This window comes from Neopsephotus bourkii, unplaced genomic scaffold (genome assembly GCF_033783945.1).
Source record: "Neopsephotus bourkii isolate Nb327-2 ecotype Australia unplaced genomic scaffold, CSIRO-AGI_Nbou_v1 NB_1638, whole genome shotgun sequence".
Taxonomy (NCBI): Eukaryota; Metazoa; Chordata; class Aves; order Psittaciformes; family Psittacidae; genus Neopsephotus; species Neopsephotus bourkii.
In genome coordinates, this window is record NW_026902113.1 from 12,116,739 (window position 1) to 12,141,439 (window position 24,701).

General features: G+C 40.7%; 1 protein-coding gene across 1 annotated transcript; it reads right to left on the reverse strand.

Annotated features, from left to right (window-relative positions):
* Window positions 1-1,080: 1,080 nt before the first annotated feature.
* On the reverse strand, window positions 1,081-16,682 carry LOC133223684 (probable tRNA methyltransferase 9B). The gene is given in 3 exon segments (XM_061374614.1): window positions 1,081-1,511; window positions 16,212-16,385; window positions 16,664-16,682. Coding segments are annotated over 3 exon segments (624 nt in total).
* Between the last annotated feature and the right edge of the window lie 8,019 nt (window positions 16,683-24,701).

Below are 24,701 nucleotides of genomic sequence, written 5' to 3' on the forward strand. Positions count from 1 at the left end.
TGCATTGTTCAACTACTTCACATGTTATGCTACGTCAAGTGGCAGAGTACAATAAATTTTAAAATAAAAAGCTGGCATGAATTCTTATATAGTAATAAATGAATGACAAAGACTTTAAATGCACACATTAAAAGAAATCCAGCAATCACCTTCCAAATGTATTTTACCTATTTTCAAGCAACAAAGCACAGCTAGCAGCTGTTTATGAAAAGGGATTAGTGTGATAAAACGTGCTCAGTCTGAAATGATAACTCCAGAAAAAAATTTCAATAGCGATGTATTTTAACAACAAAATCAAAGAAAACAGTCACTGAACCTGAGAGTTTCAAAGCTGTCTTCTCCCCGTATATCTCCTCTCGTCCCCAAAATAAACCTAAGGCTATAAAAAGCATCAGGAGATATTTTCAAAGGTGCTGAGCTTTCAAAAGGAAGAAAGCCTCTAAGTTTTCCCTGTGCATTTCAGTAAGGATGTTTCCCCTAGATCTTGCACATTTCAGTTTTTCCTGTGATCCTGCTCCAATTGGCATGGTCAAAGTATGAATGTGTAATCCATAGCTCAGGAATATGGTGCTCTATTAGCTCAACAAACTGCCTTTCTTAAAAACATAGTATTACCTCATCCACGCCCCACCAGGACCCATTTTCTGTCTGCTTGGTGGGGCCAGGGCACAATCATCATTGACTGTTTCCTGCAGAGAAGAGCCCTCTCTGCTTTTGTTCTGAGGTTGGCAGAAAGCTCCTTGTTTTGGATGGTGGTCTATTTTAAGTGGTTGTCTGACAGCTAATTCTTTCTGATGTGAAATCAGGTCAGGTAAATACACTCTTTCTGCTGTAACCATGAAGAGTAACTGCAGCCATAGGGAGCTGTGTAGTTGCATGCCCTAATTCTGAATAGCAACTGCTGAAAGCCTTTGAGCAGCGTGGTGACATGGGCAGCACAGGTTTAACAGCCACTTCAAAAGCTGTTGTGTTTTTAACACTCAGTTTGCAATGTAGAAAAAAGAAGCATATTTTGGAAAGGAACACTCTGTTTTTTAGCTTTTTCTCTCTTCATTCAGCTGAAAGCTGTAATTGCAGTAACTAATGAGTTGGTTTTGGTGCCACTGATTGATTGTCCAAATCTAATACTGAATCAAGTGATCTTGAGAACAGAGGCCATCTCAGAGATTTCTCTAACACTGTGCATGGTGCTTTTTTCTCCCTTCCACAGGATGAGCTCTTTGCTGTCCTGTGTACCTCTGAAGTCCCATCCAACTTATGATGGGGCTGCTTCAAAGCCAGATCTTTGTCCTTGTGAAGAATTGATTTTTGTACTCCACGTGAGCAAGGCTTATCCGAGGAGCAGGAAGGAGTTGAAGTATTCCAAGGAACAAAGACATCTTGCTTTTCAAATCTCCATTTTTGCTCCATTGCCCACACATACATCATTATCTGGCTTCCTACTCTCAAGATGTGAGCCATCTCTTTTATTGCTTGCATGTGCCTCTCTTCTGTTGAAAAATGGTGAATTATTAGAACAGAACAGATAAGGTGAATAAGTATCCCTCAAGGCACTAATGAATACAGAGTATAAGGGCAGGGACTGGCTCTGACACACTGGCAGACAGTGGTTTGCACCACAGGAATACATAATTTATCTTCCATTGTGCTACGTTTTATTGTGCGATCTATCTCTAACATATCTAAAATTGTACTATCTCTAACTTTAAAAGAGTTCATAACACAGGGACTTATTTTAAAAATACAGCGGAATTTAGAAATGTTGAAACAAATGACATCTCTCAGATTGGCAATAAAAAATGCATCAGTCCTGTTTTCTCAATGCAAAGCTACCACTTTTTTTGTGGCAAAGCAATCTGGCCCTTTTCTAACCTCCCCAGATGCTCATCTGCAGCCTGAATGAAGAACTTCTGAAAGACTGAGGCCATACATAGTCCTTGCAACAGTCATGCTAGGGATCCTGCTGATGACATCTGTTTAAAAAAAGGGTTAGGTTAAAACTGCCTGCCTATTTCTCCTCCTTTAATGACACATGTCAGTAATAGAGCAGAAAAAGTGAACAGTCACCATCAGCCTACTATACATTTAAATCATCAAAATATGGGTGAAAGACAGTCAACTAGCACTTGTCTACTTTTGCCATTAACAGCATATATCATAAAACCAGATAATTAGATAATCCCACTCTTGCTTGATAACCCCCCATACCACAAAAACATGCATGACATGGACAAGACTTCATCATTACAATGGTGAAACTCAAGCAGCAGTTTTGTTTGAGTCAGAACTGAGTTTAAATTTAACTCACTTTTCAGTAAAAATATTTGCCCCCAAAAGGGCAACTGGTCTCAGGTTTTGGCAGGAGTTTGCCAAACAGCAGCTCTGCAGGTTGGCTCCTGCTCTCAGACTGCACAGCTCTAGAGCAACTCACAGCAGATGTCGAGGTTGATTATGTCTTGGTGCACAGCAGGGACTTCAGCAAAGTTTCAGCTACATCAAATGAGTTTTACATGAGAAATAATAATCGGAAACAATCCTAGAATAGTGCTGGAAAGGGCACATATTAAATACTCTGAAAATTGAAAGCAATTGAATTAGTGATACTTATCCAACCTGGTATTTTCCTCAATGAAAATGCCTGTGACACTTAGGACAGATACTTCTACACATACCCCTTCAGATTACAAAAACAGTGTTTTTTGGTTAAGATGTTGAGGTGTTGGTTTCCACAGAAAAAGAACAGATCTTTCAAGATCTGTTGTATTTGTAGCAATAGGAAAGGGGTAATGGCTTTAAACTTAAAGGAGGGGAAGTTCAGGTTAGATACAGGGAAGAAGCTCTTTACTGTGAGGGTGGTGAAGCACTGGAATGGGTTGCACAAGGAAGTCGAGAATGCTTCATCTCTGGTGGCATCCAAGGCCAGGTTGGACAGAGCCTTGGGCAACATGGTTTAGTGTGAGGTGTCCCTGCTCATGGCAGGAGGGTTGGATGATCTCAAGGTCCTTTCCAACCCAAACCAGCCTGTGACTGTGTGATTCTAAGATTAAAAAGAAAAAAAAAAAAGAGATACAAGTTTTTTATTCTTTATAGAAATGTAAGTACAGAAAATGCTAGCAGACACTCTGTATGTGCAGCCTCTGTGCCTGTCAGGGCAGCCATTCACCATCAGACCCATTCTGCCTCAGAAAAAGAGACACATTACAATTAAAAGAATAACAGCATGCAATCCAGCTGATATAGGAAAACAGTCTCCCTGCAATGAATGATGCATTCAGAGCTTCAGTGGCAATGTGAGGATCAAAAGGCAAGCTTTGAAGAGACAGGGTCTTTTAACATTCAGGTATTCAGCTGCTCTGCTTGTAGGTTTCACTTGTTTGAGATGAGCAGAAATCAATTTCAAAAGCCCAGGTCTCCCAGAAGTAGTCGAGGTTGACATTGAAACATTATGCCTTTTTAATTAAAAGGGCATCAAGTATCATTTAAGTAATTAGAGTGTATCAATAAAATCTCACCCTGAGCAAAACTTTAGTGTCATTGAAATAAATTTGTCAGATAATTAAAGAAGCTATGGGTGATGGATTCCATTTAAAAATGCATAACTCAAGAAAACAAAGCATCTGTGTGGGGCAACATTAGACTATCCTGAAATCACAGTTTATCACATGAATTATTGCACATGATCATTTTAAATACAGGCCAAACCTGTCAGGCTCCAAGATCACCATGCTGCCATGTCCACCTAAAGCAGGAGGCTTATAAAACCTCCATTTCTCTATTATCCTTGGCATTAAATTCCTTGCATGTTGAAACTGTTTAAACCGAGCAAGCTGTACTGAGCAGTAAAGGTGCTGTTTCAGAGATGGAGTGGCTCATGTTAGCTTGCAGTGAGGCACAAACACTCACTGAGAGCCTGACTGCAGCCCAGCAACAACATGAGCCTGTTTCCCTCCCCTCTAGTGGAAATGGTTCAGATCTGCTTCTACTGCAGCTCCTCTCATGCTGATGAGTAGATGGCAATGGAGTCAATATTTCATAGAATTATAGGATGGCTTGGGTTGGAAGGGCCCTTCAAAGATCTAGTCCAACCTTTCTGCCATTGGCAGGGACACCTTCCGCTAGATTGGGTTGTCAAAGCCCCATGCAACCTGCCTTTGAACAATTCCAATGATGGGGCATTCCCAACTTCTCAGGGCAACCTGTACTAATGTCCAGCAACCCTCATAGTAAAGAACTGCTTCCTTACATCTAGTCTAAATCTACCCCCTTTCAGTTTTAAACTATTGTCCCTGTCCTGTCACTACAGACTCTTGTAAGAAGCCTCTCTCCACCTTTCCTACAAACATCCTTTAAGTACTGAAATATCTCATAATGTTTCCCTGGAGTCCTTCCAGAGGGGTGACTCAAGGCTACACCCCTAGAACAATTTTCACCAGCTCCTCAACATGTTTTATGGTGATTTCCCACCATCCACACAGTATAAAACAAAGGTCCAGATGCTTAAAAGTGCATTTGGTGTAATGAATGGTACTTCAAATGAAAATTAATTTTGTTCTAAATTACAGTATGTACAGAAGCTTGCAGGTGGCAAAAACCGTATCAGGGCAGAAGAAAATCATCCTGGGTAAGAGCAAACATCCCTCCAGCATGGGACTGTGGCAGCAGTCAGCACCAAATGGTCAGGAAAGCAGAAAAGATAGTGATGCTCTCTCCCCTTGCTTCCTGAGGTCAGCAGCTTAATAGCTTCCTCAGACACAGGCCAGAGCTTGTATCTAATAGCCAGTCATAGATCTGTCCTCTACGGATACCTTCTTGGGACTCACTTGTACTTCTGGTTACACAAATTCACATGTCAAAGGAATCTGCAATTTATATATTAAAAAAACCCAAACAAAACAATAGTTCCTTCTGTTTTAAATCTTTCCTTTTGGTTCTTCTGCTGTAATAAAATACAGAAATTTGCTCCCTATTAACTAATTGAATATTCCATGATGCCACCTCCCTTTTCCTTAGGAGCAGTTTGATGTATACACTTTTCTCATGATACTTTTATGATACTCCTTTTTCTTAGGTGACGAGCCATAACCCAATAGTCTATCCTCATACATAAACAGTTAGCATCTTGGATCTTTACAAGGACCATTACTAGGTCACCTGTATCCTTCCAGAAAAACTGAACTTCATGCAGTGCTCAAGATATGGAGGCATCAAGTACTTATCTTCATCACTCTTCTGGATTTTCATTTTTGTTCTTAATATTTGAATACTTTGTTGACTAGATTTAAACATTGAGCTAATATTTTTCAGGGCAATGAAAGTGAGTTTGGTAATGACTTCAGTATCTATCTCTTTCCAGAACAAGAACAGAAGGTGCCACTGTGCCTGCGCGCTTGTTTTTTTCTATGCACATTACCTGGCATTTACCCACAAGTAGTTTTCTGCAATTTTGCACCAAGTCACTAGTTTCACATTAGACTTTTTTTGCAACTCTCTGTAGTCAGTAACCCTGAATAACTCTGTGCCATCAGCAAACTTTGTCACTAGCTTATTCATTTAATTTGCAATTATAAATTACATAGGAACCTGTTAAACAGCCATTGAACATTGAACGCTAAGCATTCAAAATTGAGCCTTTCAGCACTTTTCACACTTGTCTACTAGCATTTTACCCTGTTGGTTTTCCCTTTCAATTTTCCTTAAGAGTTTTTTCCTTTTTGGTTGTAAAATTTTATGCAGTGGATTTTATTTTTTTTTATAAACATTTTTGTTCCTATCAGGTGGTTTGATTACAGTCACATTAAATTCAGTGAGAGAATGTGGTTCTTGCACAATTACTTATTGATGTGGGCCTGATGCACCATTTCAGACTAATGAGATTTGTTTCCCTTTTGTGGGTTCTCAGATTAATCTTTCCAAGAGGCTTTGTGCCCCTGTGTATCATTTACACAATCTACGTATGGGCAGTTATGGTTTCTCAATATTGTGTTTTCTGCCCTCACAGCACTCGCTATCTCTTCTAATAATCTCTGATCATTTCCCCCAAATTTATGAGACAGTTAGCTATGCTTTCTTATTATTACACTGCTCTCCTCTGTAGCTGCCTACATACTGTCATTTCTTCCAGAAGTATTTCCTCATGCCTTTTCCCACAGAATAATATTAAGATCTTTTTCTGTGGTTTAAACCCAGATGGCAACTCAGCACCTTGCAGCTACTTGCTCAGTGCCCCCCTTCCCTTCCCACCCTGAGTGGGATGGGGAGTAGAATCGGAAGCAGGTAAAACCCACGGATTGAGATAAGAACAGTTCAATAATTGAAATTAAGTATAATGACAATGGAAATAATACTAACAATAATAGTACTGATAGTAGAGAACAACAAAAAAGAGGAAATTAAAATTCGGAAAACACATGTGGTGCACAATACAACTGCTTACCACCCAGTGACAAATGTGCAGCTCATCCCTGAGCAGCAATCCATCCCTTCTGGGTAACTCCCCAGTTTATAGAACCACAGAATGATAGAATGGTTTGGGTTGGAAAGGACATTAAGATCATCCAGTTCCAACCCTCCTGCCACTAGAACAGGTTGCTTAAGGCCCTATCCAACCTGGCCTTGAACACTGCCACATATGGTGCATTCACAACTTCCTTGGGCAGCCTATTCCAGTGTCTCACCACCCTAACAGTGAAGAATTTCTTCCTTACATCTAATCTAAATCTTTCCTGTTTAAGTTTAAACCCATTACCCCTTGTCCTATCACTACAGTCCCTGAAGAGAAGTCCCTATCTGACACCCTTGTAGGGCCCCTTCAGACACTGTAAGGATGCTATGAGATTACATCCCGAGTATGACATGCTGGGGTATGGAATATCCCTTTGCTAGTTTGGCTCAGCTGTCCTGGATGTGCTCCCTCCTGGCTTCTTGTGCCCCTCACTGGCAGAGCATGAGAGACTGAAAAGTCTTTGATCAGGGTAAGTGCTACTTAGCAACAATGAAGTTATCAGCATTGTTCTGAGACTAAAGCCAAAAGACAGCACTTTACCAGCTACTAGGAGAAAAAATAATGAATCTATTTCAGCTGAAACCAGGACAGCATTTTAGCTTTTATGCAAATCTTGTAACAAAAGCTAGAAAAACCCTTAAGTTCACTACAAAAAGGGCTTTAATGATAATTATATTATTATCATATTAATCAACACCATGCCACAGGGATGGGGACAAACAGGAGCACATTCATTTTTTTAAACATCCAAGAAACCATTGTAAAAAAGAAATACAAGCACAAAAAAATTTGTTTGGGGTGAGCAGAGGTGCTTGCCCAAAACCCCTGGCAGCTCTTTGTAGCAGCAAAACCTTCATGGATTAACAGTTGTTATAAATCAAGCATTCATTTTCATTTTGGCCACACAGTTCGCTAGCATACCTAAAAGTTAATCCCAATTAATTTTGTGCCATGTACTGCTCATTCCCACCATTTTCGTTTAAACTGAAGACTGAAAGATTTTCCATAACTGAAAAATACACAATGCAATTTTAGATTTCAAAGGGAGGGTGTGAGGAGAAAAGGAGAACATTTCAAAGATTCTTCTCTTCTTCATTTCATAAGAATATAATTAATTGCTCCTTCTCTTAATTTAATACTGTGACTAATCCTACTAAAAGGGATTATTCAGAACAAGCAGACAATGCAAGATACATTTTTGTGTCATTCAGCTGTCTTCAGAGAACAAAACTGAGAGCATCAACAACTCAATTTTTTTTAGAAGTAATTTTCAAAATTAATATTTTAGGTCAGAGATTCAATTTAAACCCTGCTAAATGGTAAAAAGAAATCTGTGTAATCAGAAATTGCTTTTCTCTATTAAATTTCTTTAGTGAAGTTAAATCCCTTAAGAGACTTTTGGTAAGTATTTAAGGATCACAGAATTTTTATCTTGGAGACTCTTTTGTATATACTTTATATACACTTCAGATGTCATTTTACCTTTGTCAGCTGTAATAGGAATAACTGAAACCTATATAGAAGGCACAATTCTAAGTTAAATATGATTTTATTTTCTTCATTATGGTCATATCAAAATTAAAAGAGGAGGAAAAATACTAATACACCAAAGAACTGGTATATCTACCTGTGGCAGGGGGGTTGGAACTAGATGATCTTTAAGGTCCGTTCTGACCCAAACCATTCTATGATCCTATGATCCTATGATTCTGTGAATTATTTAAAAGAATTGCTGAGTAAACTTCAAACAGTGTTTCCATTAAAAACTTCTTCCTATTAAAAACATAAGTCATTAATTGCTTGAGTTGGAAAAATTGTTCCTTATTTTTGCACATTTATGGTTAGCATTAGCAAATGAGGATGCTGTCTTTACAAAAATCACTATAATTATTAAATTTAATTAACTTATTAAAGCCTTGATTCAGGAATGTAGTTATATGCTTAATTTTAAGCAACTCAGTAGCTGCACTGTTTTCAGCAGGATTACTTCTGAGTTAATATTAAAGATAGATTCTGAAATGCTTGTCACAGCAGAATAGGAGTGGGGACACCTATTGCTGAAACCAGCAGAGAAGGGTTAGAAGATATGGTCAGGTGGAACAGTTCCCATCAAGCTGTTCCCCTCCTTTGCTTTGTGCCATCCTTGAGGCATCTGCTCTGAGCCTGAATTAGTCCTCCCTTATTCCCACCCAGAGCAGCACGGCTTTGCCTGAAGCACTGCCCTGGTCCCAATGGTTGCAGTTACCTCTGGGGTACCTGGTGGGCTCTCAGAGCCAGCTCCGGATGCTCTCAAGCACCATTTAATCCTGGTTATAAACTTTATATTAGTCAGTCACTGCGCACAGAGGAAATAATGCAGGCAGCTGCTGTCTTTCCTTCCCTGCTGGGTGTGCTCCTATGTGCTGGGCTGCAGGATTAGGCTCCCTTTCCACCTCCTTCAGGTTGTTTGGCTGCAGGTTTCAAGGGATGGTGGTAGTGGTTTTCTTAACCCCACGCAGTTGAGTGTAGCCCCGGGAACTTGGCTGTATTGGAAAAAGAGCAAAATCTCTGCAATGCTCTGTTAGGCACCAATCCCAAACGAGGCCTTGGCACTACGGAACTTTAATTAGTGAAGAAAGTTTAAATGTGCACCCAGCTTAGACGCCTGAATGCTGTTCTGGATCCATTCTGGATCATCCCCTCAGCAAGAGAATAAATTTTTGGTAATACAGAGTGAAACTCCCGTGCTCACGCGCCTGCTCTCAGGTGACAGCACAGAACTGCCAAAACCATCACGTGGAAGCTGTTCAGTCATCCCTCCTTCCAAAACCACGGCTGCATTGCTCTTCCCCCATTTGGAAGCTGCCACCTCTTTTAATGACACCCAATGGCTGGTGAAGACCTTGCAACCAGTTAACTTGTTGTTAGGAACATGTAAGTGAGACTTAAAACAGATATACTGACGACAGGGCAACAGTGATAGAACAACAGATAGCTAATTGTGGTCTGAAGTAAATGATTACATTTAAAAATACAGCTGAAAGTAGCTGATGCCTGCTACCATGAAAATGAAACTATAAGGACGTATTTGGAATTTGCACTGATTCTGCCTTAGAGTAACTTGGAACAATAAAAAGGACCATACGGGGCAGAGCTTGTTCTCGTGGGATGCACATTTTTCTAAGAAAAAGAGAGTCAAGTTTTCTGCCCTGACCCCATCCTGAGATAGCTATGTATCATGGCCTAGAAATAAACTTCTGGCACATCAATACCTTGCATGGAAATATCAGTGGAAGGAAGACAAAGGTCCTGATTTAACTGAGATAGAAACCAGGCTCCTTGCTGTTGGTAAGAATTGAACTGATAGGCAACAGTCTCAGCTGACAAGCCTGGTGACAGCGACCACGTGAATGACAGATGAAGCCTGCAGGTGTCAGCCATGGGCCCTGACTGTCCTATGGAGCTTCTCCACATCTCCAAAAATTTGTGATAACTAGCTTAGAAATAACAGTATTATTTGCTTTAAATAAACCACTAACAGTGGAGAGATGGAAGCTAAAATCAGGGCTTGCAGATATCTCCAAAGAAGTAGAGGTACTCTGTGGGTTGCCTTGTCAAAACCGGAAAATCCCACTGTGGGTGGTATTTTTCTTTGTCTCTGAGGTCTCTTGCAATATTCAGATTTATTATTTTGCACCTCTGACTTCCATTAGGGAGGATGGCCCAAACTGGTCCTTAAAAGCCTTTTAATATCTGAGGTAAATAATCTTTGCAGCAGGATAAGATGGGTTGTTTTTTTTCTTCATATGTCAAATGAAGAACAGCTTGCTGAAAAATAATTTCATATTTGAAGACTATTATGTTTCCTCCAGTCTTTTATTTTTTTCCTTTTGTGACTATCCAGACCAAACTCCTTCAGCTTCCTCTAATAAGTCATTCTTTATAAAACTAGCTATTTAAAATGACCCCATATTTGATTGCAAATTTTGTAAGGCATGGTCCCCAAAATCCGATGTGACATTTCACCTAGGAGCTCAAAAGTACCAAGTGCAGGAGGTTGACTTATTCTTCGGCCTTCCATGAAACTGCTCTGTCACCATACCCTAGACAGGTATTTGCCTGATTTTGTAAAAGCAGTACTTTTACTCACATGTACTTGGCCTGTGGCTCATCTTGCTTGGCCATTATTTCTCACTCTGCTCATTGAATGTTTTCTTTCCGAGCATGGTACATCCCTCTTGATGGTTTCTGTATCTGTTCTTGATTTCAGACGATCACCATAGTTTGGATGTCAAATCCTATCTTCCAAAACAATACCAACTCTTCTTACACAGGAGCTGTTTACAAATTATTCAGTATGCTCTCTAGACTGCCATCAAAGTTATTAAAATTTTGCATAGAAAGAGATGTAGGGTGGGTCCCAAAAGCATCCCCTTTGAAAGGTGTCCTGATTGTACAGTGAAACACCGAACCATTTTGAGAATGATTTTATTTTCCATATTCTTGGTTCTATTTATTTATTTTACTTGTAACAATGACATGAGAGTCAGGATATATCATGTCTTCTCCTGCTACCCTGTCTATTGGGATGATTACCCTGTCAAAGACAGAAAGATTGCTCCTGACAAATACATGTTGGCTGTTTCCCATTACACTAGTATTCTGTAGGTTTAAATAATATATTCTATTAAAATTAGATGATTTATTTATTTTAGTACCCTTGCATAAATCTAAGGCTGGTTTCCTTTTCATGCCCTTTCTCTCTGTTTTGGAAACAAGTTTGGTTTTCTTCACTTGCTGGAAATCTCAAAGACAACCTGCTAGTTCACAGTAGTTTAAGATTAATTTCATGTTTTCCTAACAATTTGTGTAACCTAATTTGTCTAAATATTCTTTAAGACATTACTTTCTTTTAATAGTCTAAACTCTTGTCCTCTGGTTAAAATTTTATGAACTTGATGACTACTATTAACTTTAAAATAAAACCCAAAGAAAAATGCAACTTCACATTATCTGTTTGGTCTTTTTCCCCCCCCTTTTTTTTTCTCTTGCTTTGCATATATTAATTAAACCTTATCCCATTTCTAATTCAGGCTATGCCATAGTCATCCTGACTTTAGTTCTTCACCATCCCTTGTAATTATTGATAGTCATATTTTCTGACAATTTCTTTTCAATTTCTAAGGTTTTCTGATGCTGCCATACCAGACCTTGTTATACTCTGCATTCTGCTGGGCCAGATTGCTTGTTGTGCCTTTAATGTTGCTTCTTTTAAGGGGTGTAATTTTCTGCCCACAATGCCTTTTTGTTGGAAAAAGTTAAAAAACCCAGTTAGAATGTAATCCTGATTGACCCTTAGGAAAAATAGAATTTATAAGAACTGCAGGTAGTGATGATATACCTATCTGACAATACTAAGTGTTATGCAGAAATAAACAAGGCTGCACAGAAATATGAGGTTTCTTTATGGAGTAAAGAAACTGTGTCACGATGGCATTACAACATTGTGCCCATATTAACTGGCACAGCAGTGCAATGGAACTACACTGATAGGATCTGATATTAACATTTTGTTACTTCTTGCTCAGCATCTAATTTAATTTTACCATAAAGACAGAACCTTTTCTAATAAGGAAAGTCTCCTGAACCTTTTATTTGGTCTTCCTTTTTTCCCTAAGAAACTCTTCTACCTTGTAAACTTTAAGAATTATGCTATTAGCAATTACGCAGACCATTTTCTTGGACAGTGTAAATTAGAAGACTAGACACATTTATGTCCCTTAGGTTCCTCTCACTTTGTCTGTTAAATTACCGTATGACTAAAAGATCACAAAGTGAAGTTAATTTTCACGTATTGGTATTAACACCAAGAAAAGCCATTTGATGCTCTTCATTCCAAGAATTATTTTTTTCCGACTGGGATGAAGACTCTGATAGGATATTTCAGTAATATAAAATACCTATACTGACTTGAGTGTCTGACTCCTAGTAGGAGTCTAAAATGTGACATCTTCACCTTTGCATTTGCAGCAAAGAAATTACTTATCTAAATTCACAGAAAAAGCTTCATCTTATCCCTTGCCCATCTCAGAGTCCAGGATCTCAGCATACACAAGATTTTATTAACACAGAGTTAATAAAGCCATGCTAAAAAAATCAGTCCTGCATTATGATTCACAACAATTCTTTAGCCAAAGAGGAAACATGAGTGCCAGTTCTCTTACCACTACTGCAACTGGCAGAAATACGACTTCTTTTAATAAAACAGGAATAGCTTCATCATGCTAATAATAATAAAGCGATTGCAAAAGGGATGATTTCTGTCATTTGGCGATATTAAACCACAAAATTATGCTACGAATGCACTGGGAAAATGAGTACAATTTCTTTCTTAAGGTGGTAAAAATATTATGGAACGAGTTGCACACTCATAGGGCAAACTTGTCTCCTTGAACAGAAAGTGAAGCATGTGAAAGCATTTTTAAACTTTTGCTGATTTGTTTCTAGATTTGTTTGCCTAGATTTGTTCCTTGCAGTACAGGTTATTCCTTTCACAAAACTGGCAAAAATACTTTATTATATATGCATACGCAATAGGTGTTGAGCACAAGGAAAAATCATCACTTAGCCCTCACACTCCTTCCAGTATTTCCTGTTACAAACCTGGCTCCAGAACACCTACAGAAATTTCTTGCTTCCTTTGACAGTCTTCTGAAGGTTAAGAGAATACACACTTCCCCAAAGCATAATATATATGGACTGTACTAGTGTTACACGGTATACTAAATATATAATAATTCAACAAATTATTTGAAGTTTTATAATGCCTCTGAACTAGATAGATGCATTAAGATTTCAGATTTCAGCAATAATAAGGAAACATGATCATTACTATGGTTCACGCATAGTTTGTGATGGTAAAGACTGCAACAGTGCCTGAGGACTGGATGAAAGCAGATGTCACCCCAGCCTTCAAAAAAAGGCAAGAAGGACCCTGGGAACTACAGACCAGTCAGCCTCACCTCCATTTCTGAAAAGGTGGTGGAAGGGCTCATCCTGGAGGCAATCTCCAAGCATATGGAAGACAAGAAGGTGATTACGAGCAATCAGCATGGATTCACCAGAGAGAAATCATATTTAACCAACCCGATTGCCTTCTACAGTGGGACAACTGGCTGGATTGATGAGGCGAGAGCAGTGAATGCTGTCTATGTGGCCTTCAGCAAGGCTTTCAACACTTGTCTCCCATGACATCCTCATAGGCAAGCTCAGGAAGTGCGAGCTGGATGTGTGGATGGTGAGGTAGATCGAGAACTGCCTAAATGGCAGAGCTCAGAGAGTTATGACCAGTGGCACAGAGTCTAGTTTGAGACCTGTAACTATCAGTATCCCCCAAGGGTCAATACTGGGGCCAGTATTGTTCAAGTTATTCATCAGTGACTTGGATGAGGAGGCAGAGTGCCTCCTCAGCAAGTTTGCTGATGATACAAAACTGGAGGGGTGGCTGTATCCCAGAGTGCTGTGCAGCCATTCAGAAGGATCTAGACAAGCTGGAGAGACAGGCAGAGATGAACCTTCTGAAATACAACAATAGCAAGTGCAGGGTCAAGCTCCTGGGGAGAATAACTCCATGCACCAGTACAGGCTGGGGTCTGACTTGCTGGAAAGAAGCTCTGCAGACTAGGACCTGACGGTCCTGGTGGACAACAAGTTGTTCATGAACCAGCAGCAATGCTCTCCTGTGGCCAAGAAGGCCAATGGTATCCTGGGCTGCATTAGGAAGAGCATTGCCAGCAGACAGAGGGACGTGTCTCCCTCTCTACTCAGCTCTGGTGAGGCCTCACCTAGAGCACTGTGTCCAGTTCTTGGCTCCTCAGTACGAGCAACATGGAGCTCCTGCAGCAAGTCCGGTGAAGTGCTACTGTAATGATTAAGGGTCTGGAACATCATTCCTATGAGGAAAGGCTGAGGGAGCTGGGAGAGTTCAGCCTAGAGAAGAGAAAGCTCAGGGGTAATCTGAAGAGTGTACATAAGTATCTGAAGGGAGGGTGTCAAGAGGATGTGGTCAGCCTCTTCTCGGTGGTGCCAGGCAAAAGGATGAGAGGCACCAGATATAAACTAAACCAGAGGGAGTTCCACCTGAGCATGAGGAAGAACTTCTTTACTCTGGGGGCGACAGCATTCTATTTGGAATAGATACTCTAGAGCCATCTGGACACAATCTTGAGTGATGTGCTCAGTAATGTGTAAGGTGACCCTGGCTGAGCAGGGAGGTTGGACTGGATGACCTCTGGTGGTCCATTCCAACCTCAACCATTCTGTGATTCTATGAAAAGAAATAACTTTGCAATTTCCAAACATATTATAATGCCGAAAGGGTCACAGTCCATAACCACGCAGTTCTGTTGCACAAGTATGTTGGATTCCTGATTCTAGCTTCTTGCAAAGAAGCCATGCAAACAGGGATTTCAGTTTGCTGTGGATGGAAAGGTCTGTAGTTCTACATTGCCAGCAGCAACCTCGGCCCAGCTACTTTGCTTTTCTGTAGACTGTTCACAAGTACTCCTGGGGCACAGACTCTTTTGAGTCAACTTCTGAACATTGCTACATACCCTTTTCAACAAATCTGGCTTGTCCTTCACTTCCTTACCCTGGATTTCCAGAGAATGCCAAATCACCTTTGGCACACAATGGTTGTTACTCCATCTGTGCAGAGGATGTGAAAACCCAATAATAAGGACTGCTAGCTATTGGTCATGTTTCTTAAATCATGACTGAAATATTTTCAGACAGTGTAGCTGAATATGGTTCAGAGCCCTGTAACGATGATGCAACATAGACAACAATGAAATCTCAAATTTCTATCAAATGTCAAATGACCTGGACTTGCAAAACGAAGTCCTTCAGGGATTAAAGAAAGGTCACCTGAGACATGGAGAAGAGGCTGTGTCAGGCTACTCACTAACTTCAACAGATCTGAGGTACTAGCATTTCACTTTGATTTAACAAGGCTTAGAGAGCTTCACACTCCTTTGGTTGAGAAAATGAAAATTAAATCTGCTGAGCACTCTAATTTATTTTATTTACAGTGTTGTCCAACTTTTAATCAGTATAAGCTTAATGCCTAACTTCTAACAGGTGATAACTTCAAGACTCCCAAAGCAAAAGAACTCTCAAAAGAACCGAGAAAAAAGCAAAGGCTAAAGCTACCATTCAGTGTCTGCTTTACAAGTGGCAAAGACAGGTAGCTCCTCCATCATTAAGTTACGTTGAAAGGGGCAATTAAGCAAAACGCAAAAATCTCACAAGAAATGAAATCTGATTGCTTGGAAAGGTGCGGAAGGATTTAACACTAGCTTCAAATACACTCAGTATTCCTAAACAACTTTTGTTATATCTTCTTCCTGACAGCACCAACATTTCAAATTTATGCCATGTGATAAGGCACAAACAAGGCTCTCCTCTCCTGTTTTGCATATTGTAGATTAGCTGTGCTTGGACTAGAATAAAGCTTAGTTCATGTCTAACTTACCCATTTTGCAGTTTTTTCCTGAGTTTGCAGTAATGTAGGTTTCTTGTTCTAATATATATTTACCTGATCCACACAACTAAAAAATAGTCTGTTGGTCACTGAAAAAACCCAGACCAAGAAAAGGCTACAATACCAGCCTAAGTGGTTTAGACTTTTTAAAGGTCTGGCCTATAGCCATTGGCTGCATGCAGAATTTACCAGCCATGGACAGTACAGCACTGAAGCACTCACTTTGATAAGGCAGACACAAGCTGTGGCATAGCATTACTTCATGGTATTCATTTTCTGCTGCTTCCACCAACAGGGAACAGTATCAACAACCCAGTTTATAGACTTGAGGACTCATGCGAAAGTATTTGCCATTTCCACAGCCTGAAGAAGTAATGAGGAGGAAAAAGAAAGGCAGACACTCAGTGTCTGTACAAAAGAAAATGTACTTTTGACACAAGCCATGATGTATGTCCTTGACTGGCCTAATAGCTTGAAATTCTCCACCTACATTAAAGGAGATACAAGTGTAGTGGAATTCTTATATATTTTTTTTTTTTTTACCATCACAGTAAAATGAGCACAGAATGCCCCTTTCTGTCTAGCAGGCTCTCTGCTGTGTGACAGGAGGTGTTCAAGTGGGATTGCTAGAGAGCATTTACCTTGGCCTTCCCACCACATCGGAATCAAAAATATTGATAGTAATGATGCTACTACAATTCTGCTTGCATAGACTCAAAATGCTAAGTGGGAGCACAGCACTGAGTTATTCCTGTGTATTGAAATGCTGATAGACAAACTAGACTGCTAAGTAATTAAGTCACTATTAGACAAACCCATTAAATCCATTGTTTGCTGTTTTAACTGCTGCTAATTGCTGTCACCATGACAACAGTGGAGTTTCTTTTTCTGGTATCTCCATGCAGTTTTCTTTTCATAATGGAGCCTGTGACAAGGAAATTTACATCTTCCCAAATTGAAATGCTTCTTGTGTTGAAATAAAAGCAAGCATCTTAGAAAAGAACAATTTTAATGACAGCAGTAAAAGGATCTTAACTATTTTTTTTGACAATTTGTTTGCAGAATTATCCGGATCTTAACACTAAGTGTATTTTAAAGTAGATTATTAATATTAATTAATGCCTTCTGACTTGCATCATAAAAATCGTAGTTCAGATTAAGATCAGAGAGATAAGTGCATCAGGCTAGCATAATATCCCGTACCTTGTGCAGGCCTTAGTTGACTCCCATTTATGGCTATGCTTACATCGAAGATTTAGCTTGAGTCAGAGTCCAGATTTTATTTCTAATTCTTTTTTTTTTAATTGTAGCTATTTTGAAGCCTGTCAAATATAAATCTCTATATTTAGGTTACAGCCTATTCTGTAGCACTTATTCTGAAACCCTGTGTGGGTCCTTGTGTCCAGTGAGGAGCCTCTGGGCCCAATAAACCTGTTACGCCATTTGAATGGGAGATGAATCATTGCTGAGCTGCAGACAGATGTCTGCTTTTAACTGCTTGCCTAATATTAACTGATGATGCCATGACCCAGGAATGAAGGAACGGCATCCAGAGGAAAGCTGGAGCTCGCAGTCCCTCTGATGCAGCACCAGCTGAGAAGAGGTACTGTGAAACTCTGCTGGCACTTGGCTAATATTAGACTATTCCAAGGACACAATGCAGAAAGCGCATTTCTGGAATGTCTGGAACTTCGGCAGGAAAAGAACTCCAGGACTTTCTCTAGTTTTTACATTGGAAGGAAAGGCTCCAGCATAAGCCAAACAACAGATACTAAATAAATGTCCGCTAATCTGACACCAGAGGCTGCTTCCCAGGGATGCAGGGGCTGAGGAGAGCCCTGAAGCTAGACTCTTCTCCAGTGCTGTGGCACCACTCTTGGCAATTGCGTTTCACATGAAACTCATCTCTGGCCACAGACACCACACAGCATGCCAAGCAGCCTCTGCGGCTAAAACCCAGGAGCCAAGCCTGAGCTTAAATTACAGTGTTAACGAAGTGCAAAGTCTATGATATTGGTACAAATTCAGTGTGCTGCTTCTTTGTATGTGTTCTATTTGTTCACATTAAAAGCATTGCAAAATCTGCCAAGATCTAGTCGGAATATAGTTCCCAGCATTTAGACTGTGATAACTTGGGAAAAGTATATGATAAATTTTGAATGACACCCCAAAAGTTAGCATGATTAGCTCATCCTTCAGTGATTTTTCTCTTTAACCAACATTTCCGTATCATAGTAGACGTATTATGCATATGGGAATGTGGTCCCTCCCAAGCTGGCTTTCCTTCTTCTCCATCACAACCAATGTTGAGCTACCTCACTGAAGTTAAGGAGAAAGGGGAGGGAGAAAAGTAAGTGCTGAAACTCTTCTTACTAAAGTACATTTCCTTAAGTTAAGGGGTATGACACTGTTTATTTAAGAAATAGTATTTCCAAATACTATGTTGCCATTAAAAAGAAATTGTTGAGGCTTTTAAAGGAAGGTTATCTATTCTATGATTTTATACAATGTATTGTTTTCTTATATAACTGAAAGGAATTTTATAACCTACCACTCAGTGTTTATTAACTTGCTCATATTGTTATACATTGGAAGCTGTTAACTTGTGCTTCATAAAGTCTTCCACCCTTTTTCATTCTACCCTTGAAACCCATATTTTTTAAGTTCTTTGTTTCCAGACACATCTTAAAAAGCAGCAACTGAAAATTATGATGACAGCCAAAAGATGCTCAGACTTTGAAACAAAAGCTCTGAGAGGAATTGTTTCTCCTCCACTTTATTCAGTACCCAGAACGATCCATGCTTGCAGACTTCCCATTGCACAATTCATTGACACTGTATGTTCCTGTGAACAAATGTCCTCCCAGCCTTCCAAGCATCCCTTTTTTTAGCTGTTCTGGGTTGGCATGGTGCACTGGTATTAACAATGCCTCCAGGAAAACCCTGTGATATTGTGAATAGCCTATTGCATCCTAAGTCATTGTTCAGTTCACCATGAAGCTTTGTACAGAAAGGCTGTAAAAATTGTGAAGTTCACTGAACATATGCTGGCCATGCGAGGATTTCCATTGATTTATTGAAGATTTGGGCCACCAAGACAGGCTGCTCTGGCTCCACTCACATGCTGTGAACAGCTCCATGCAGAATAACTTGTCCTCTGAGATAGTGTATTGATGACAGCACCTCACTTAAGACATTTGCACTGCAGGCTGGCCATTAGTCCAACTCCTGAAACAGGCCTTATCTGGTTCTTCTTTTCAAACCCCTAAACATTTCAAATCCTGTCAACTCATAGACTATTGTTCCGTGATTTTCTAGGCAATTACATCAAAGAGAAAAAATGGAGCAGACTAAGCCTGAATTCAATATTACAGTAACAGCAAGAAACTAACTCTGAAGAGATTTTGGTTGTCATTTATTAATCTGAAAAACTGTGCTAGGATTAAATCCTGTAGCTCTTGGTGCCTTCTGTTATATCAGATATTCTCAGCATCACTGGAAAATTGCCCAGACCACACATTTCCTGAATATCCTGCCCAGATCAAAGTGATGACAAGTACTGGAGTGAGGTGATGAAATTCTTTGGAAAATCATTGCTTTTCTCTTCATTATATTATAACATAGATAATAATAATGAAAATAAAAGGACAATGAATGTGAGCTGGTTTAGCCACTTCTGCACTGCAGTGCACATCTTTTTAGCTTCTACTGAGATTTAAAGCCATTACCTTGGCAGCACTTACACAGGTGCTTAACTCTGTGTGTTCAAACAGTGCAACTGACTGAGTCCAGTGGGGATATTTCAGGCATAGAGTTCACCACATGCATTAGTGTGTACAAGACTAGCTCTCCAAGGCATAAGGATTTTTTTTTATTGTTCTTCATTATAACTAAACTCTGCTGCAGAAGCTAGTTTGTAAAAAAATACCTTCAGAAAAACCGTGGTTGAAATAGCTGAAGTGCTCTATTGGGGATCGTTTCAAGAGAAAGCTGATGTACTACCAAATATACAGAGAAAGGCAGAAAGAGGCTAGGGGAGGAGAGGGAAATTGTTCTTTGGAAAAGCTGCGACATAATTTCAAAGCTTTTCTATTGCTTCCTTTGACAACAGGAAATAATAACTGATCAACTGATGAAAGTTCACAGGACTGAAGAGAATAGAGCTGTTTCTGTTCAACTCTAGGCTTAAACTCAGGAAAGCTCACTTACATCGGCAGAGGGACAGCCTAGGAGTTGCTACTAGCTTGAGACAATTGCCAGGAAAAGAAAGTAGGTGCATATAAAAGCACCTGACAAGAGAAAGCACCTGGTAAGACACCCTTTCAAATCAAGGCAAAAAAACCCCATCAAGACATATGTGCAAAACAGTCTCTCCTCTGGAACAGGAGCAAAAAAGATGTAACAGGGGCATCACCCAGAATTAAAAAACACTTTTATTTTAAAATGGTAGCTCCAAGAGTGGGGGCAATGGCCTTGACTCCCTGAAATTTGAAAGTGTAACTCTGCAAGGCACTATTAAAATATATTTTCTATAAGGTTCTTATAAGAAAGTAACTCTTTGTGGGGGAGGCTATAGGCAGAGACTAGTCAGATCAGTCCCTAACAACCACCAGTAGTCATGCTATGGACATTTCTGCCTAGAGGAATCTAATGGATGACCATCTCCTACCCTTACCAAGCCATAAACCACAAAATGCTTGTCAACACTCCATTGAATGCTTTTAGTACAACAGACTGAAAAACATATAAAATACAGTGCACCAGAGGAAGAGTGTAAATAGATGTTTCAGTGCACAGGCACTAAGTTTACTAAGTGAAAATGTTCAGACAATCCCAGGAAGCTGGTTATGACCCACATTGCTGAAGCAAACAAACAAACAAAAAAAAGGCAACAAAAGCAAACAGGGATGCCCACCAATCCAGCCTGGGGGAAAATCATTTCTAGGGGATTGACTGAAGCTCACACATATGATTTATACATGTCAGTCTGAGCCTTGAAGACTTTCCAGTTTGCCTGTCACCCCCACAATCCTTTCTTCAGTTAGAAAGAAAGCCAGGAAATAACTTAGAAATCAAGCTCTGCATCTGGAAAAAAAAACAAACAAAACATTTTCTCCCCAACACAAAATAGGATATTTAGTGATACAAATGTCACACAATGGCATTTTACATTGGTGGCGTGTACTTGCATAACAAAAGCTTTGGGGAATGCAGATATTTCTTTTTGAGCACCCCTACCTGTATGCAAATTAGCAAAAGATGTCCTTGTCTCTAAATTGGAGAAACATCAGTTTGATGAATTGACCACTCGATGGACAAAGAACTGGCTGGATGGCCGCACACGAAGAGTTGTGGTCAATGGCTCAATGCCCATCTCGAGACCAGTAATGAGTGGTGTCCCTCAGGGATCAATGCTGGGACCAGTCTTATTCAACATCTTCATCGCTGACATGGACAGTGGGATTGAGTGCGCCCTGAGCAAGTTTGCTGATGACACCAAGCTGTGTGGTTCGGTTGATATGCTGGAGGGAAGGAATGCCATCCAGAGGGACCCTGACATGCTTGTGAGGTGGGATGATGCCAACCTTATGAAGTTTAACCATGCCAAGTGCAAGGTCCTACACCTGGGTCGGAGCAATCCCAGGCACAGCTACAGGTTGGGCAGAGAAGAGATTCAGAGCAGCCCTGCAGAGAATGACTTGGGGGTGTTGGTCGATAAGAAAATGAACATGAGCCAGCAGTGTGCGCTTGCAGCACAGAAAGCCAACCATATCCTGGGCTGCATCAAAAGGAGCGTGACCAGGAGGTCGAAGGAGGTGATCCTGCCCCTTTATTCTGCTCTTGTGAGACCTCACTTGGAGTATTGTGTGCAGTTCTGGTGTCCTCAACATAAAAAGGACATGGAACTGTTGAAACAAGTCCAGAGGAGGGCCACGAGGATGGTCAGGGGACTGGAGCACCTCCCATATGAAGATAGGCTGAGAAAGTTGGGGCTGTTCAGCCTGGAGAAGAGAAGGATGTTTGGAGACCTCATAGCAGCCTTCCAGTATCTGAAGGAGTCCTACAAGTGTGCTGGAGAGGGACTCTTCGTTAGGGACTGTAGTGACAGGATAAGGGGTAATGGGTTCAAACTTAAACAGGGGAAGTTTAGATTGGTTATAAGGAGGAAATTCTTTCCTGTCAGGGTAGTGAGGCACTGGAATAGGTTGCCCAGGGAGATTGTGAATGCTCCATCCCTGGCAGTGTTCAAGTCCAGGTTGGACGAGGCCTTGGGTAATATGGTTTAGAGTGAGGTGTCCCTGCCCATGGCAGGGGGGTTGGAACTTGATGATCTTTAAGGTCCTTTCCAACCCTAACTATTTTATGATTCTATGAAAAAAGTAAATGTATTCATCCAGGGCTGGCAGAAAAGCAAAATGAAGAGCAGCAGTTTAGCCTGACTGCCTGTCACCTAATCTTAAGCTAAATTTGACAGACCTTGTTTGAAAAGTGAAATTAGAGTTTAAAAGCCATTAAAAACTTCTGAGTTTGTAAGTGATTATTAACTTCCTGAACACTGTGAAGCCTCTGACTGTTCATGTGGGATGCAAGCCCAGTGCAGGCTGTGCCCAATGCTTTGGGGAGCCCTGACATGCCGCAGCATTGCTCCTCACAGGCAGCTGGTGGAGGGAGCTCTGGCTCCTGCATCCAGAGGAGGAGCTTATCCTCTGGCTGTGACATGGTGGCTTCTAATGTTTTAAGAGTGCCTTAAATTTCTCTTTGAATTAAAAAATAAATTGTTTTGGAAGAGAATAGTCTTTCTCTTTCTAAATAATTTCATTCTTTGGGCAATGCCCAATGTTGGCAAATTAACTCAGCTGCTCTGTGGTTCAGCCTAATAGGAGAGAATAAACTGAATTGGTAATAAGTTTGCTTTTCACAAGGAGAGTCTTCTAGAAGGACATGTCATCAGAGAGCTCCCAGTTGTAATGAGTAATTTCTGGTTTACAAAAAAAGGCCTATTCTTTCCCTCTGCCTTTGAGCCCTTGCACCTGTGGAGGCAGCCGCAGTACCAGGATGCCCAGGGCTGTGCAGTGTCTCTCACCAAGGTTAGCCTGGTGAGCAAAGAGCAGCACTGCCAAGGCCCCTCCAGCCCCTCCAGAGCCCTTCACACATGGGCCATACCATGGAAGAGCTGGCAGAAGCACAGGAGGAATGGGGCCTGCCCAGATTCACATCCCGGCACCACTGAGCTTTCCCTGCTGCTGGATGGAGAGACAAAACTGGAGCTGCCAAGCTGAGATGGGCTTTTTCAGAAGCAAGATTAGATTAAGTCTTGCAGTAATTAGTGCCAGCAAATGATGTAACAGCTGGCCTATCACTGCTGGAAATTCAAACAAAAAACTCCAGGAACAACTGTTTCTAATACCTATGAAAGAAACAGTGGTGTTTTCCGCCCCTCAGTTACATGAGCATTTTTGTGATGATACATTATGAAAGCCTGCTTAATTCTTCTCCCTCTCTGCACCCCTGCACCACCATCATTCCCAACTTACACACAAACATTACATTGTCACTGCATTGAAATAGCTCTTCTGTGAAATGCCTAACTTTCACAGAAGTGCCTAACCTTTGTGAACCACTGCAATATTCAGCTGCACCTTGGGAGGGTCCCTTCAGGGACCTTCAGTGAGTTCATCTGCACCAGCAGCAGCAGCCAAAACAGGAGCACTCTGCCAGTCAGACTAACAGTCCCTGCAAAGCAGGTAAGAGGAGAACAAGACAGGAAAAGCTGTAAAATTTGCCTTAAAGCCCTTGAATGATGGTTCCCATAAGGTGTCAGGATCTGGGGAAGCACTGATTTACAGAAGGGGCAATGCAATATGGGGCACAGAGGGGGTGTGAGAAAAGGAGAAACAAAAGAAGCTAGATGGGAAGAAAATGATAAAAGGGAAATTTATAAGTAATAAGGAGGGAAAATGATGGGCAAGGAAGAAAATGAAAAAAAAGGAGAAAAAAAATGAGGAAAAGAAGAGGGGATAAAAAAGCAGTGACATGTAGAGAAACTCCAGGCTAGTATTTTAATTAGTTGGCCTTACTGCATTTTCCCAGATACATCACACACAAGTACAGCATCACAATTTGACAGTTAATCAGCCATTTAGGGATTCCTCATAATGCTGTATTAATATTACCACAGCACAGTGAAACCTTCCCACAGCCTCCCAGGTCCTGGAGCACATCCTACTGGTCTTATCCTTAATCTTTTACAGGGCTGATAGGCAGCAGAGCTGCATCTTTTCCACCTTCCTAATGCCCACGACAGCTGCACTGTAAGCTCAGTATGTGCCTTTCTGAATCCCCCCCATGTTGCAGGTGCTGCCAGAGAGGTGGTTATATGCAGAAGATAAGCAGGAAGGAAAAACTAGAGGGGAAGAGTGAGTGAGACTGAGACAGCGCTCACTAAACAAAAGACACAGCTTTTGGAAAATTTAACATGGGGACATATTCACCTAATCCAGGAAATGAACCCTTTTAATTGCAATAACTAATACTGTTCCTAATACTGCTGGTGTGAGAAGGGAGAGAAGCGTGCCTGAAAAGCCCAGTGTAGTTTGAAGGGAAAATGAAGGTAAAGGTAATTCCAGTGGGCACATGGTAGTGCTTCCTGGGTATCCTAATAGGAAGCTGGAATGTGGA